This window comes from Dipodomys ordii, unplaced genomic scaffold (genome assembly GCF_000151885.1).
Source record: "Dipodomys ordii isolate 6190 unplaced genomic scaffold, Dord_2.0 Scaffold7, whole genome shotgun sequence".
In the NCBI taxonomy this organism is placed as follows: domain Eukaryota; kingdom Metazoa; phylum Chordata; class Mammalia; order Rodentia; family Heteromyidae; genus Dipodomys; species Dipodomys ordii.
In genome coordinates this window covers 20,291,041-20,308,159 of record NW_012267223.1, presented here as the reverse complement: position 1 = coordinate 20,308,159, position 17,119 = coordinate 20,291,041, and the positions used below count along the sequence as shown (strand labels likewise).

Below are 17,119 nucleotides of genomic sequence, written 5' to 3'. Positions count from 1 at the left end.
CTCTACCACTTGAGCCACAGCGCCACTTCCAGCTTTTTTATTTTTGCTTATGTGGTGCTGAGGAATGGAACCCAGGGCCTCATGCATGCAAGGCAAGTGTTCTACCACTGAGCCACCTTCCCAGCCCCTCCCAGGGCATTTGAAGCCAGAATAATGCTAAATCTAAGCCTTAAAAAAACAAAACAACGAGGTGGGGGGCAGGGTAACAAAACAAAACAGGGCTGGGAAGGTGGCTCAGTGGTAGAATGCTCACCTAGCCTGCATGAAGCCCCAGGTTCAATTCCTCAGTACCACATATGCAGAAAAAGCCGGAAGTAGAACTGTGGCTCAAGTGGTAGAGTGCTAGCCTTGAGCAAAAGATCAGGGACAGCACCCAGGCCCTGAGTTCAAGCCCCAGGACTGGCAAACAAAACAAAATAAAAAAAGAAGTACATTTTCTGAAATTTATTAATTATGGCATTCCATTATCAAGCTCAAGAAAAATGAAATGTAGGTTATTCTAATTTTGTAACATTTGTTTTTATTTAGCTTTCTCAAATCTATTTCATGATAATCCTTTAGCCTGAAACAAGCTATATCTTTTCCATCAAACCATTTTTATCCACTTAGGTATTAGTGGGATGATTCTTACTAGCATTATGTCTTTTAGTGTTTTTCTAAATAATTTACAATTATTTGGGCTTTTAACTACATTGTTAGACAAACAGAATTAGATATAATGTTACATAATACAGATTTGTAAAGTTTACATAAAAGTTTATTACAGAGATCATATTTTCAAAGTTTTATCATGTTTTAACTTAAAAAAATTATCCCCAGCCCCTTAGGAAGCTAAAACAGGAAGAGTGAGTTCACAAGGTAAAGACCATAATTAACTGTGCTTTCGATTTCTCCAATATATCACTTATATTTGCCTCAGAAAGGATGTCTTGACTTGAAGTAGAAAATTATAGCTTGAAGCTGGGTGTGATGGCTCATATCTATAATCCTAGTACTTAGGAGGCTGAGGCAGGAAGATTTTGAGTTTAAGGTCAGCCTGGACTACACATCCATTGAGACCCTAAGTGAAAGAGTCAAAGGAATGTTTTCATGGAAGACTTTATGCAAATTATTCCTGATATACATTTGGAGTAAATAAATATTGCCATTCTCAAAATATACCCATATTGCTTAAAATTATAAAATATCATGTTGGGGGAGCAAAGAAAGGCTGGTAAACTAAGAATTTGTTCTGGTTATAAGGGGACACAGGAAAAAAAATGAATTTGTTCTGTGTGAATTCTGCTTTCGGTGTAGTTTCTCAAAATAATGCATCCTAGAATTCTATATTTTTTTAAATGGGAGAGACTATGAATATTAATATTTTATCACCTTTCATCTAACAATAAATGAAAGCCCTAAAATTTAAATGACACATTGAAAGTCACATAATTTGTTAGAAGACAACAGTGTTTTTTCTTGTGCATATTATTATTACTACTTTGGCAGTACTAGATTTGAACTCATGACCTCAATCTTGCTAGACAGAAGTTCTAAAACTAGAGTATCCTACTTATATTTCTCTTTATAGCTGTGATAACAGGTATATATCACTGCACTCAGCTTTTTGGTTGCTTTTTGCCTGCTTCAAACCTCAATCCTCTTGATTTCTGCCTCCTGATTAACTGAGATTACTGGCGCAAACCACCATGTCAATTCTACTTTTTTTTTTTTTTTTGCCAGTCATGGGGCCTGAACTCTGGGCCTGGGCACTGTCCCTCTACCACTTGAGCCACAGCACCACTTTCAGCTTTTTCTGCTTATGTGGTACTGAGGAATCGAACCCAGGGCCTCATGTATGCAAGGCAAGCACTCTACCACTGAACCACCTTCCCAGCCCTCTACTTATTTTTTAAAAGATGAGGATCTTGGGCTGCATTGTGACTTAGTGGTAAAGTGCTTTGCTTAGTATGTTCAAGGCCCTGGATTCAATCCTTACTAAAAGAGAAAAAGAAAAAGAGGATGGGTCTTATTTTGTTCCTCAAACTGTCCCTGAAATTCTGGGCTGAAACAATCCTCCTGCTCCAGTAGCTAGGACTATAGGTATGTTCCACATGTCTACTTTTGTCCAGGATTTTAAAATTCAAGTTTTCTATTTTAATCATAACATCTATTATACTGTTTTTATTTTATTTTTTGCCAGTTCTGGGGCTTGAACTCAGGCCCATGGTGCTGTCTCTGAGCTGCTTCTGCTTAGGGTTAGCACTCTACCACTTGAGCCACAGTGCCACTTCCAGCCTTTTCTGAGTAGTTTATTGGAGATAAGAGTCTCACAGACTTTCCTTCCCAGGCTGGCTTTGAACTCTGATCCTCATAATCTCAGCCTCTTCAGTACCTAGGAGTGAGCCACCAGCACCTGGCTTAATTTTATTTCTTTTAAAATAGCAATGGAACACAATATTATACAATCATTACATGAAACCATTAATCTCATCTGTCTCATTTTTTATTTGATTTGCATTATTCTATAAATTTTTAGGGGTGCTAGGGTTTGAACTCGGGGCCTCACACTTACTTAGGCAGGCACTCTACCACTTCCCCAGCACCCTCCACCCAACTTTATTTTTAAGCTTGAAAGGGAAACCATATGAATTATGATGAATTTTTCAAAGGAATACTTACTACAAATCAGGGGGCCAGTTCTAATCTGAATCTCAAGATATATAGTTCCTTTTTGTTGTTGTTGTCGGTTGTAGAGCTTGAACTCTGGGCATGGGTGCTGTCCCTGAGCTCTTCAGCTCAAGGTGAGCACTCTAACACTTGAGCCAGAGAGCCACTTCCAGTTTTCTGGTGGTTAATTGGAGATAAAATAGTCTCACAGACTTTGCTGCCCAGGCTGGCTTTGAACTCTTCCTCAGATCTCAGCCTCCTGAGTAGCTAGGATTACAGGCGTGAGCCACGGGTGCCCAGCAAGGTATATAGTTTCTTCAACCTAATTGGGTGAAGAAGTGCATTGACAGGTTTTTGGTTTTTTTTGTTTTTTCCTAGAAAAGGATCATTTGACAAAATAAGCAAAACAAATTAGTCTTTGGGGTAAGAGATTTTTCCTAAATCAGATAAGATTAGCCTTTTTTTTTTTTCTAGTCCTGGGCTTGAACTATCCCTGAGCTCTTCAGATCAGGGCAAGTGTTCTACCACATGAACCACAGCTTCACTTCTGTTTTCTGGTGGTTAGTTGGAGATAAGAGTCTCACAGATTTTCCTTCCCAGGCTGGCTTTGAGCCATGATCCTTAGATCTCAGCCTCCTGGCAAGCAAGGATTATAGGTGTGAGCCACGGGTGCCCGAGCTGAGATTAGCCGTTTTTGCTTTAATAATTTGTAATTAGACACAAAGAATGAGAACTAAATAACATTTCATTCTTTGCATGAAAAGCTGTACACAAGTGGTCTAGTTGTGGAAGAAATGGTAAGTACAATGAGAAGTTTCTTTTGTTTTTTGTTTTTTTTTGCTGGTCGTGGGACCTGAACTCTGGGCCTGGGCGCTGTCCCTCAGCTCTTCAGCTCAAGGCCAGCACCCTACCACTTGAGCCATAGCACCACTTCCAGCTTTTTCTGCTTATGTGTTGCTAAGGAATGGAACCCAGGGCCTCATGCATGCAAGGCAAGTGTTCTACCACTGAGCCATCTTCCCAGCCCAAGTTTCTTCTGACTGGAGAGTAAGCTAAGACCACACAACCTCAGATTATACAACCTGCAGAAACACTGATAAGAGGCACCTTGAACTTACAAGGGATCTTCTGCCTGTGAGACAGAAAGGGGTGGACTCATTTTAGCATCTTGTGCCATTGCATCTAGACTTAAGGAAAGATTCCCCATGTGAATTTTTGAACAGCTCTCCATGGTGACTAACGAGTCTACATTTCCAAGTGTTGGTATTCTCAACAGGCTCTAACAGCTCAAATGCACTCAGCACCTGTCAGGTGAATGCATGAACTCCTGATAGTCCGCACCTGTCAGGTGAATGCATGAACTCCTGATAGTCCGGAGTACCTCTGTCTCTACTTCACCAAGTCCCTTGCTTGCCAGCGATTAACCAAGCCCCGATGCACTAGAAGTCTGTCAGGCAGCAAGACTGATGATGATGATAAGAGACTTCTTGCTGGACTGCTGATAGGAGCTATGAGAAATTCAGAAACAAAAACACTCAGATAGGAACATTGCAAAGGTATTACGTAGTAGCCAGAGATCAGGAAGGGAATTCAGACTTTCTCCTTCCTCCCTGCCAAATTTCACAGCTGGGAAAAACAAACACTTCCCTGCCCCCAACAAATTTCATTTGCTATCTCATCCTTAGATGAGAATGAGCTACTAATGAATTAATGCAATTATACAAACATAGTAGAGCACCAGGCGGACATATAAATATGCATTTTTACCTCTAATTGTCAGGGAAAATGGACAACTTAGCTGTACACCTAACTGGGGGAAGAATTTAGGAAATGGCAGTTCCTCCCTGCCATACACATCACTCCCAGCCATCTTACTTGGAAAATCCGATAGATTGTGAGGTTGCTTTTTAATTGTGAAAGATCGTACCTTAAGTTAGGTCTCAAAGAACGTAGCCTGCATTTCTTGTTCTTTTCAAAGTGGCCTGAGAAATGCTTCGTCAGTGCATCTGAAAAAAAAAAAAAGCAAAATAAGTTCTCTTTTGATTTTTTTGAATCAATACCTGAAGTAATGATCAAAAGAAGAAGAGAAAAAAAAATCCACCTGTGCATCAACAAGAAAAATGCTGGACCTTTCAGCTCCATCCTTTGCCTCGGAGCTGTTCTGCAGGCTCCCTGCCGCAGCTACTAAAGTAGATAGATAATGTAGGACAGAACGACTAAGCCTATGATGGCAAAGAACATCAAGATGAAAATATCCAGCATTGTGCAGTCTTAGGCCGAGGAGGCACTGGATTCTGGGGAGATGGGAGCTGTGAACGCCAAGGTGGCAGTCAGTGCAGAGAAATGGCTCCTTTACTCTCTTGTTATCCTCTCCCTTTCTCGGGACCGAGACTGGGAGATGCAGAGACTCCAGCCTTTAGCAGCTTATTGAGCCCTTCCCCCACCACCACAGTCAACCAATCACAAAGCCCAGGGTGGCTAACCAGGGAACTGCTACATTTAGATCCCACCAAGGCAAAGAGGCTCAATTTTCTCCCAAGGAATCCAGTTTTGCCCCTTTGTATGGAAATGCTATCTGCTTTTAGATACTCAGTGTCTATTCCCAGCATGCTGCTAGGGGAGAAAGGAGGGGAGGGGAACACACACACACACACACAATGGAGAAAGGAGGGGAGGGGAACACACACACACACACACAATGGAGAAAGGAGGGGAGGGGAACACACACACACACACACAGAATGGAGAAAGGAGGGGAGGGGAACACACACACACACACACACACACACACACACAGAATGGATTCTCCAGACTGCTTTTGTTCTTCCTTTTTTCTTTCACATATTTGTGGCAAATTGTCTCAGCAGAATAATGGCTGGTGATTGGGTGAATGGGCCATTGCGAGTTCAGAGGTCATATTCTGGGGAACGTGAGGCTCCTTGGTGATGGACGGCCATTTACACGATTCTGCCCCTGTGCCAGGGATTTCACAGGTGGTGGACTTTCAGTCTGCCAGTGGGTCTTCAGGTCTTTACGCCTGGGGCTCAGAGGTGGTCAGGAGCTTTCCAGATCTGAGACTGACAACCCAGCTCCCACTCTCTAAAGTCCACAGTCTTTCTCCTGACCAAGATTGGCTCACCCTGTTGGTCTGGGAGCCCTCTGACCCTTACTGCACGGGTTCAAGGTTTTGTGTCATGTGATTCCATTTACAGGATTGACTGAGGCCTTTCCTCCTCTGGGCCCTTCATGTCTGTGCCAGTATCATCTACCCTTTCCTTTGTGTCCTTCACTGAATTCAGCATGGCATTATCCACATGCTTATATCCACAAAAATATCCTCATGACTAGTCACTCATAAGAGTAAGTAAGGGGCTGGGAAGATGGCTCAGTGGTAGAGCGCTTGCCTTGCATGCCTGAGGCCCTGGGTTCGATTCCTCAGCACCACATAAGCAAAAAGAAAAAAGCTGGAAGTGGCGCTGTAGCTCAAGTGGTAGAGCGCTAGCCTTGAGCTGAAGAGCTGAGGGACAGCGCCCAGGCCCAGAGTTCAGGCCCCACGACCGGACCCAAAAACAAAACAAAAAAAAAAGTGAGTAGAAACATAAATCCAAATGGCTTCTGAGGGAAGAAAGATTGAAATCTGAAGTCTTGATGTCTAAAAAAAAAGAGACAAGACTCCTATCTTAATTTCTACATTTGTGTGTGTGTGTGTGTGTGTGTGTGTGTGTGTGTGTGCCTGCTAGTCCTGGCGCTTGAACTCAGAGCTTGAACACTGTCCCTGAGCTTTTTTTTTTTTTTTTGTCGGTCATGGGGCTTGAATTCTGGGCCTGGGCACTGTCCCTCAGCTCTTCAGCTCAAGGCGAGCACTCTACTGCTTGAGCCACAGCACCACTTCCAGTTTTCTAGTGGTTTACTGGAGATAAGAGTCTCACGGGCTTTCCTGCCTGGGCTGGCTTTGAACCACAATCCTCAGATCTCAGCCTCCTGAGTAGCTAGGATTACAGGTGTGAACCACCTGCGCAGGGCTCCCTGAGCATTTTTTGCTCAAGGCTAGCACTCTACCACTTGAGCCACAGCTCTATTTCTGGATTTTTGGTGGCTAATTGGAGACAATATTCTCACAGACTTTCCTGCACAGTATGGCTTTGAAACACAATCCCCATATCTCAGCCTCCTAAGTAGCTAAGATTATAGGTATGAGCAACCAGTGCCCAGTACTTTCTACCATTCTGTGTCTCAATAGTTTAAAAAAAAATTTTTTTTTTTGGTTGTGGGGCTTGAACTCAGGGCCTGAACGGTGTCCCTGAGTTTTTAGCTTAAGGCTAGTGCTCTACTACTTTGAGCCACAGCACTACTTCTGGCTTTCTGGTGGTTAATTAGAGTTAAGAGTTTCAGGGGCTGGGAAGGTGGCTCAGTGATAGAGCGCTTGCCTTACATGCCTGAGGCCCTGGGTTCGATTCCTCAGCACCACATAAGCAAAAAGAAAAAGGCCAGAAGTGGTGCTGTGGCTCAAGTGGTAAAGCGCTAGCCTTGAGCTGAAGAGCTGAGGGACAGCACCCAGGCCCAGAGTTCAGGCCCCACAACCGGACCCAAAAAAAAAAAAAGAGTTTCATAGACTTTCCTGTCCAGACTAAGTTTGAACCACGATCTCCAGATCTCAGCCTCTTGAGTAGTTTAGGATTGCAGGCATGAGCCACCAGCACTGGGCTCCTTTAAAAAACATTTTTTCCAGCAGCTTTGCTATGTAGCCCAGACTGACCTTGGACTGAATTCTCCTGCCTCCACCTCCCAAATGCTGGTATTACTGGAGTGAACCACCACACTTGGCTGTTTCCTGCTAAATTAGAAGAAAAGAAAGAAAGAAAGAAAATCCCTGGAGCACTTCTAAGGTCTAGTCTCCTTGGCTTGAGCCCAAACAGTTTTTGAAGGGTTCCAGAATAGACACCAGTGATCCCCTTTACAACACTGAGCCTCAGGAACTCAGGCCATTTCCAAATGGGAATCTCGACCCCTTGGTTGGAGCACAGAGCTGTGAACAGGAAGCCTGCCTGTCCCTTTCAGTGGCTGGGAAGGTGACAAAGAGACAGGTGACAGAAACCTCCAAGGGAGGGGCAGTGAGAGGGTGAAGACAAGCCAATCGTGAACCAGCTCTGGCTCCTCCCCCTCCGGCTGGGAACGTAGTAAGCAGCCAGCTATCTGTGTGTAAATGTGGGGGGCGGGTGCATGGTGTCACTGTTGCTTTGTGTTACCCGGGTGCCGCCTCTGTACTCCCCACTCAGGTTCAGTTCTGTGTCATTCTCCTGGTTACAAACGCTAAGCTGGAAGAAGCCCTTTTCCCTCCCTTCGATTGTACTTGAGGCCAGAGCCCCAATGGAAGAAATGCTCCTCAGCACAAAGCACCTGCACAGGCAACTACTGGTGAAGAGTAGGGCCCCCCCCACCCCGGGGTAGGGACCAGGGGAAGAGATGCTTCTTTATTACTGCCTCTCTGAGCAAGAGGGGAGTCCCACTCCCTATCAGACCCTGGGTGCATGCAGTTAAGCCTGGAGATACATAGAGGGCAGCCTAGGACAGGATAACACCTGGCACGGGTGTGCAGGTAGCTGGTCCTCATGCTGGGATCCAAAGGCCTTATACTAAACCATTTAACATTTGTGATTTCAGGAACACGATCTGAATCAGTTACTTTACTCCCAGAGCTGCTAGCAAGATAGGAAGAGAAATAGGAAGTCACACTCATAAGGTATAGTGAGGGCCCAGTCCTGTTATTTCACCGATTAAGCAGGCACTGAGCTACTATTATCTGCCCTGCACTGGGCATAGGCAAGGGCTGGCTCAAGGGTTTAATTAGTAGCTCTAGGCCAAACCCTAGCCAGATTCCAGAGAATTCAACTTGGATAGCCATCCTCTGCCCCACTGCACCAGGCAGTGGAGGACATTTCCCCTTGGAAGTATGATGAGAGCTGAGCACTGTCTGGGATCTGGGAGTGTCACCGGGCTGGGTACAGATGAGTGATGGAGAAGCCAGCAGCAGGCTAGGGGAAAGTTCTCAGCCAGGAGGAAGATGTCAGGACCTAGAGGACAGCAAGCTGCCCTTTGACTCTTAGTTCTCTGCCTGGCTCTCAGAGGGTAACAGGCCAATGTCCCCAAGCAGACAGGACTCGCATACCCAGGAGCGCCTCAGAGCCAAAGAAGAAGCCAAGTCCGCAGGTAAAAATTATACTTTTATTTGAGTCACCAGGAAAAAGATTCAGTTGTGGTTCAAGTCAATGTTCAGAGTCATAACAGGCCAGAAAGATCTGATCCCAAGCACAAGCTCACAAGGGAAGGGATCAAACAGACCGAGGAAAGACAACCCCATATAAAAGATGAGTGGGTAGCTTCTCACACACGCACACATGTACACACACACACACTCACGGACAAAATGTTTGGACAGAGGCCATTTTCACAGGGTCACTTGTGTTTCTTTTTAAATACAGGCTTCTGGGGATGGTACATTGTTTTTGTTTTGTTTTCCAGCTATATATATATTTAAAATAAAAAGGCCCAAAAGTGCATATGTGAAGGGAAAAAGGCAGAAACTAAGCATAAAAGTTTTCCCTGGAGAGAGGGGCGGGGCAGGCAGGAAGCAGTGTTGGGAGAATCCATGCTTCTCACCATTGGACTTCTTGCACCGGAGGATTGGTCGACAAAAATTAAGTTCACATTCTAGCTGGGGTGTCTTCTCTTCTGGGATTAGACTGACTAAAAGACCTCTGTGAGGAGAGGCAAAGACCAGGGGTTCAGCCCAGCCCTCGGGGTACTGTGGTCTTCTAAGGGTGGATTGGTTCTGGAAAGGAACACGGACTCCAGCAGCCCTGGGTCCCTCAGCACCAGTGAGACGGCCCCTCCTCTCGGGATATGGGGGAGAGGGAGAAAGAACAGAGGGAACAGCTGGCTTGCCCTGTTTTGGTAGGGAGTCAGCTGAGTGGAAACAGGAGGCCTCTGGCTCCTCCCACATGTTCAGGATCTTTTCCCTGACATGTCCCCCAGACCGGCATTGTGCTTTGAGATCAAGAGAAAATGGAATGGATCAGTGCCTCAGGGACTAGTGCATCACCCAAGACATCAACTGCCCTCACTTCCCACCCCCTACCCCGAGATTCCCCAATAGAATATTCTACCTGTCCTGACCTAGACTGGGGCCTGAAAGGAAAAGGAACGTTTCAGGCAGGATTCTCCCAAGGCCAATTTCCTCAACCACCGGCTTAGACCTCACCAAGAGGGTACTAGACTTGGACTCTGGGTGGAGTTGGGAGAGGGAGATCCTAGGGGTGACAAGAAAACCTAGAGATGAGGAAAGCCAAGCACAGGCTGGCCTCGTCCCCGGATGGACATAGCACCGTCTGTCCCTCTCTCCGCCCAGAGTCAGTGCTTCCAGTTTTGTAACTCCAGGACCCTCTTCCTGGCTACAAGGGGGCTTTATGGAAGTGAGAGGGAAAAGCCCTATGTGAGGCACCATGGTATGAGGGACCCAGGTCCTTCTGGTACTCTAACTCTGCAACTCTAGATATGAAGATAGGGAAGAGAAAATGCCTGCAGCTCAGCAACAGGCCCCGCCCAGGCCAGACCCAGCCTTAACTTCTGCACAGCACCCTGCAAAGGATAAAGGGGGAGGTGGCTTTCTTCAGGTCTAGAAACATCGCAGGGTGAAACAGCTGTGTCTATCTGTCTGTCTGTTACAAGCCCAGACACACTTTCTTCTTGTTCTCACCTATTTGCCCTGACCACAGACACTTGCAGTCTCGCTTCTGTCCCAACAGACCCCCACTGGAGACACATAGGGCCCTCCTGGCTAGGCATCATTCCAAGACTTTCTGGCATCTCTCCCCACGAGAAGAGGTCCAGCTTAACATGGATCCCCACCACAGGCAGCCCAGTCTCTAACCCTTTGGGCGATGGCTTTCAGCCTGGGAAGCAATTGATGTTCAGTCCCTGGAGATGGGGGGCAGTGAGCAGAGCTCCGGGGGCGAACACCATTTCTCTGCTTTCTGTGCCTGGCCTAACATAGTAAGGCAAGAACCTGACCCCAGCTGTGCTTGCCCGGGAGCTCTCTAGGTCTGTGTGGGCCGAAGTACAAGAAAGAACACACATGGGGCAGGAATTCACATCTCAAAGTGGGAATTCTATTCTCCTTCTGCTGCCCTCGAGGCAGGGCAGGGAGCCCCCTCTTTGAGGGAGAGAGGTGAGTCGATCCCACAAGTCCCCACATAACCACAGAGCCTCCCACCCCCATCTCAGGGGAACGTGCAGAGTGCTGACTGGGAGTCCCGTGGGGCTGGGGTGAGCCCCGACTCTGGAATGTCTGGGTTGAGGAACTGGGCAGGACAGTGAGAGAGAGGGGCGGTGAGGCTATCCGCCAACACGCTTCCTGCCCAGGCCCCGGCCCTGCCAGGGTACCCTGCCTAATCTATCCAGAGAGAAATGACAAAGTCAGTGGAGGGGAAAACCTGCTAGATGAAAGAACCCGAGAAAAGTGGCAGAATGAGGCTTCGGTTGGCAAAAGAAGCTGGAGAAGGGGTAAGAATAGACAAGCTGTCGCTGATCTTAAAAAAAAAAAAGAGAGAGACACTGAACGGGTGTCTGTGGACGGTGAGGCCCCAGGATGGATGCGATGCTGTGGAATGCACTGAAGATGGAGGGAGGGGGGCCCGGGGCTCAGATGGCCTCCACGTAATTGGCTGGCAGCATCCCCGTGTCGCCCGTGCGCTCCACGGTCCCGTACATCCAGCCGTCGTCGATCTGCTGCACGTTGACAATGGTGTCCCCATCCTGGAAGGAGACCTCGTCCTCATCCGCAGCGCTGTAGTCATACACCGCACGGTACCGCTTCTGCGGGCAGGGGCGACAAGGAAGCACTGAGCTACACTCCCAGACCTCCATTTATTTCTAACTCTGGGGGCTCCTGAAGCAGGGTTCAGGGGAACAATGAACCAAGACATGGGGAATGGGAAGGGAAGAGTGCTGAGCTGTGCTCTGAAAGTTCTTGTTTCTTAGTCTCTGAGAACACACATCCTTGTTCATAAAGTATTTGGTTTTAGATCAAGAGACAGACATAGGGTAAGGGTACACTCTCTCTGCCTCTTGTCCCATGCTGGGAGACTTTAAAAGCTGGGAGTGGTGGTGCATGCCTGTAATCCTGGCATTTGGTGACTAAAGCAGGATTGACAATTTCAAACTAATCTGGGCTAATATTAGCAAGATTCTCTCCTTCCCCCCATGTGTGTGTTTGTGTGTGTGTGTGTGTACATGTGCACTAGTCCTATAAGTTGAACTCAGGGCTTGGGTGCTGTCTCTAAGCTTTTGTACTGGAAGCTAGTATTTTGCCACTTGAGCCACAGCTCTCCACTTTGTGCTTTTTTTTTTTTCCTAGGGGGTGGGGTGGGGATAAGGGGGGTGGTATTGGAGATAAAGGTCTCTCAGACTTATCCTGCCTGGGCTAGCTTTCTTCAGACTCAGTCTCTTGAATAGTTAGGATTATAGGCATGAGCCTCCAGCAACTGGCAACCTTATTATTATTATTATTATTTTGGCAGGGGTGGGGGTAAAAAGGAGCCCAGCGCCAGTGGTTCATGCCTATAATCCTAGCTACTCAGGAGGCTGAGATCTGAGGATCGCGGTTCAAAGCCAGCCCTGATAGGAAAGTCTGTGAGACTTTTTTTTTTTGGTGGGTCATGGGGCCTGAACGCTGTCCCTCAGCTCGTCAGCTCAAGGCTAGCGCTCTACCACTTGACCCCCAATGCCACTTCCAGCTTTTTCTGTTTATGTGGTGCCGAGGAATGGAACCCAGAGCTTCATGCATGTGAGGCAAGCACTCTACCACTGAGCCACCTTCCCAGCCCTGTGAGACTCATCTCCAATAAACCACTAGAAAACTGGAAGTAGCACTGTGGCTCAAGTAGTAGAGCGCTCACTTTGAACTGAAGAGCTAAGGGACAGCGCCCAAGCCCAGAGTTCAAGCTCCGTGACGGACAAAAAAAAAAAAAGGTAAAAAGGAATAGACCTAGATCCCCATAAACCTAACACCAAGGTGACAAGCCCTGTTCACTATGATGTGGATTTCTTTTCTTTGGGGGAGTGGGTAGTGGTACTGGGGTTTGAACTCAAGGCTTCAAGTGCTTACTAGGCAGGCACTCTACCAATGAGCCATGCGCTCAACACTTAAGTTATTTTCCAAATAGGATCTCTTGGACCAGCCTGGACTGAAATCCTATTTGTGCCTCCTTGAGCTGCTGAGGAGGACAGGTATGCTCCCCGTGCCCAGCCACTGACTGGGGCTGGCTTCTGATGATCTTTCCCCCCCAAACAGTAAGGACTATAGACTCGAGTCTCATTTGTTTTGTTTTGGAAACAGGGTTTCATTATGTATCCCTGACTCTGTTTCCCAGGCTGACCTCAAACTTACCATCTCTGCCCCAGACTTCCAAGTACCAGGATTATATGAGTGTACCACCAGGATTATATGAGTGGTCAAGATTGGAGAAAGTGCTCTGAAGGGAACCAGTTGGGGGCCAAATGACAGAAAACATCAGGGGAGATCCATTTGCTATGGGTTGGTTTGGGAAGGGCCTTCAGAGGAAAGGACATGTCAAGACGTGAAGGACAAAGTGGGTCACCCTCATGAAGAGAGGAAGAACAAGGTCCGTGTCTAGAAGGCCCCAAGCAGAAAGGTACTTCATCTGTGCCAGGCAGGGAGAGCAGGTAGAGGCCTGACTAACTCAAGGTATACCCAGGGCTAGAACACAGGACCCCAAGCCCAGTCAGACTCAGCTACTTCACCATACTTCTTCTGTGAGGCTGCCCCCCCACCTCCCGCCACAGACAACAGGAGATGAGTCAAAGGCCAGGCGGTCCATTGGCCTCCGACCTCTGAGACCTCTCCCCTCCAGCCGGTTACTCACCCCACCCCCTCCAGGAGCGCTGCGCTGTATGGAGACGGGGGCTGCAGGCTCCTTGTAACCACCGTAGGATGGGGTCACTTGCTGCTGCTGGGGCTGCTGGTAAGCTGGAAGGTAGGTAAATAAAAGCATCAGAAAATGTCTGGCCAAATCTAAGCATCCCCTGAAAAACAATCTCCATGGTCAAAGGCTTGTTGCCTACGTGTATGCGCGTGCGTGTGTGTACAGGCAAGCAGGTAGTGCCCTGGGCTCCACAGCTAGGGCTCTGCATCTTGTCATGTGTATGGGTGGGTTAGGAGGGAGGGTCCTGCCCTCAGCCCAGCACACGGCTTGAGCCCAGGGTTCATACCCTTGCCACTGATATGGCCTGGCGGGGAGGGGGATAGGGGGTGTAGAACCAGCTCTCTGAAAGTATGCATGTATGCCTTGGGCTTTCTCTTCAACCTCTTTCCTAGGGTTACAGCAACCTGGCCTCACAGCCTGTGTCTCCACAGGTGGACACTCACCTGTGGTACTGGTTGGGATGTGGTGTGGCTGCTGCTGCTGCTGATCTGGGGGCCGCCGGTAGCTGCTGCTGTCCTGGGATTCTCGGCGCTCCGGTTCTATCCCCTCACCCCCACTGGGGCCCATGCGGCTCTTCTCAAACTCCTCATGGTATTTGATCTGCAGGGCAGACGTGCCAGGTGAAGGATCCCACAGCAAACCAACCACTCCCTTCCTGAGGTCACTTAAGACAGGCATAGTGGTGAGCACCAATAGTCCCACTTACTGGGGGAAGGCTGAAGCCAGGAGTTCAAGGCCAGTCCAGGCAACATAGTGAGATGCCTGACTGGGGAGGAACTGAGAAGAGGGAAAATCCTAAGCTGGAACAGTCTCCTGCAGGGCCCCACGAAGACAAAGCACCACATACATAGATTTAGCCTTGACAAGCCTTAGTTTCTACCTCTAAGATGGGATATCTGAAGCCCGGTGCTGGCAGCTCATTGCCTGTGGTCCCCCATACTCCAAAGGCTGAGATGTGAGGATCAAAGTTAGAAGCCAGTTCAAGCAGAAAAAGGGAGGCTCTTGTGTCCAATTAACCAGTGGAAAGCTGGAAGTGGAGCTGTGGCTCATGTGGTAAAGTGCCAGCCTCGAGGGAAAAAAAGCCAAATGAGGGCTCAAGGCCCCCAAGTTCAAGTCCTAGTACAAGCACCAATATAAATAACACAAAATAGGATATGGGTGTCACCTGAGCTGCACTGGAGGCTGTGCTGAGATGATCACTGTCAAAGGACCATGTGAATGAAAGCATCAGACGAACGTGAGCTGTCATTAGTGTATATCTATGGCACGGATTGGGCCTTCCCTGCCTCCTCAGGAATCATCAGGAACACTGCCAACTCCTGCTGACTGAACCCTAGCACTGTGCTTGGTATTTAAAAGTACCACATCTATGGGAGACTTCGCCTGGCAGAAGGGGCTTGCTTGCCTAAAGACTGGTTTGTATATTCCTGTTGCTGACACACATTTGAGCGTAATCCCTCAAATCGCATCTATTTTATAAACACACTTTACAAATAGGGAACATATAATGTAACACATGAAATTATTTTAACGAAACACAGAAGTTCTAAGGTTTTCTCGTAGCCTCAAGGGGACTTCCTACCCCCGTTTCACAGAGGAAATGGATGATGAGATCAGCCGAGAGGAGGTGCTGAGGCTCAGGGTTTGAGTGTTCTGTGGCTGCAGGGCTGGTCTAAGACTAGAGAGGAAGTGGCAGGGTGACAGAGTGAACAACCCATCCTTACCCCCAGGGAAAATGAAGAAAGCGGAAAGCAGGACAGTCCCAGAAACCAGTTCCATCCCAGAGGTTCAGGCAGGCCTCGGGCACCTGCCAGGAGGTAGCTCTTACTTCCTGTTCACAAGGATCCTGCCCTGCCCTTTCCTGATCCTAGAAACGCTGAGGGCAGGGAAGAGGGAAAGGAGCAGGGCAAAGATGACTGTTTCCTGTAGCCAGTGGGAAGAGCGCCTGACCCTGTGTCCAGGCCAGCAGGGCGGGACTAGGCTGTGATGGCCCAGCGCCGCCTCCTTGGCCATCCACTCTCCACAGGGAGTCGTTGCCATCTCTCATCCTTGACATTCACTGCCCACAGTGAGCCAGTGAGCCCTTTGCCAGGCACGACAAAAGCACTGTGGCTAATTGGGAATACCTGTGTGGCTTGCAAGGCTAAATAATAGTTATTTACTAAGGTCTGGGCTAGAGGCAGAGGATGGCTCACCTGGTTTGAGTTGGGATGGGTCCCTCTTTTCCCCATCCTGATATTTCCCTTTATGACCCACACCCAACATGGCAAAATATGTGGAGCCTATGCCTGGGGAGGGGGTTCACTCTGGTGAGAGTGAAACCCTCCAATCCTACTGAGAAAGGTCCCCGAGGGTAAAGTGTCCATATAGGGCAAAAGGTGAATTTCCCAAGCCCTACTTCCCCTGGTGACCTTGGCCCCTGGAGGGACACAGGAGAGGACCCCTCTGTTCCTGAACCTCCAAGTTCACCGGCATCTGCCCTTCGGACTTTTATCCCTTGTTTACTTTCTGTTAGTGAAATGAGGCTTGATCCCAGGAACCAGTGTGTGCGGGGCAGAGTGTAGAAGTAGGGGAACAGATGTCTGTGCTGGGGCCTGGGGGTGCTGGACAGGAGGCCTGCAGGGCAGGTGTTCCTGGCACAGGGCCCAGCGATCCTGCGTGACAGCCTCTCGGGTGTGGCTGTGTGCACTGGAGCTGGTGAGACGGACGGCTCTGGGGAAGAGACAGGTTGGGGCTGCAACTCCTCTTCTGCCCCAAGGCCAGGTTCTGTCCCTCATCACTGCTCTGTAAGTCAGCCCTTCCCCGTGGCTGCTAGCCAACACTCATGGCTCATTCCATTTTTTTTTTTTTAACCTTGGGAGTGTCCCCTTCCCCTCTAGGCCCCAGTCCTGATGGTCATGATGCCAAATGCTTGGGTAGTCCTGAAGACCTGCTCTGAAAGCAGGTGTGGTCACGTGTGTATTTCCACAAGCAGCTGGTGGAATCCATCTCACTCTTTAAATGCTGTTACTTGCCAGGCACCAGTGGCTCACGCCTATAATTCTAGCTACTCAAAAGACTGAGATCTGAGGATCCAAGCCAGTCAGAGCAGATAAAGCCATGAGACACTTATCTCCAATTAGCCAGCAAATAAAACCATAAAATGAAACCGCTCAAGCAGTAGTTCCCAAATCTAGCAAGCAAGAAGTCCTGAGTTCAAAACCCCAGTATCACACATAAATGTAAATTGCTACCTGTGGATAAATGTGTAAAGAACTTAGGGACTGAAAACCCAGACAGCCGATAGTGGCAGCCTGAACACAAGGCATCCTCTTCCTCAATATTAACAACCTCCACATTTGCACAGCCCTGCACCCTAACGCTCCTCACACATTACCTAGACTCTGATGACAATCACCCTTAAATCAATCATAGACACTTTACATTCCCATTTTGCAGAGAAGGAAAATGGGGCTCAGAGGGACAGTAAG

At 48.1% G+C, this 17,119-nt stretch overlaps 1 protein-coding gene across 1 annotated transcript in view; it reads right to left on the bottom strand.

The window, feature by feature from the left end:
* Positions 1-8,851: 8,851 nt before the first annotated feature.
* Lasp1 (LIM and SH3 protein 1) overlaps positions 8,852-17,119 on the bottom strand; it is a 39,052-nt gene continuing 30,784 nt past the window's right edge. Inside the window, exons 5-7 of the mRNA XM_013037991.1 lie at positions 14,093-14,249; positions 13,590-13,693; positions 8,852-11,520 (exon numbers count right to left, since the gene is read on the bottom strand). Of these exons, the coding sequence (XP_012893445.1) occupies positions 11,347-11,520; positions 13,590-13,693; positions 14,093-14,249 (435 nt within the window). The 3' untranslated portion in view covers positions 8,852-11,346. The remainder of the gene's footprint in view (positions 11,521-13,589; positions 13,694-14,092; positions 14,250-17,119) is intronic.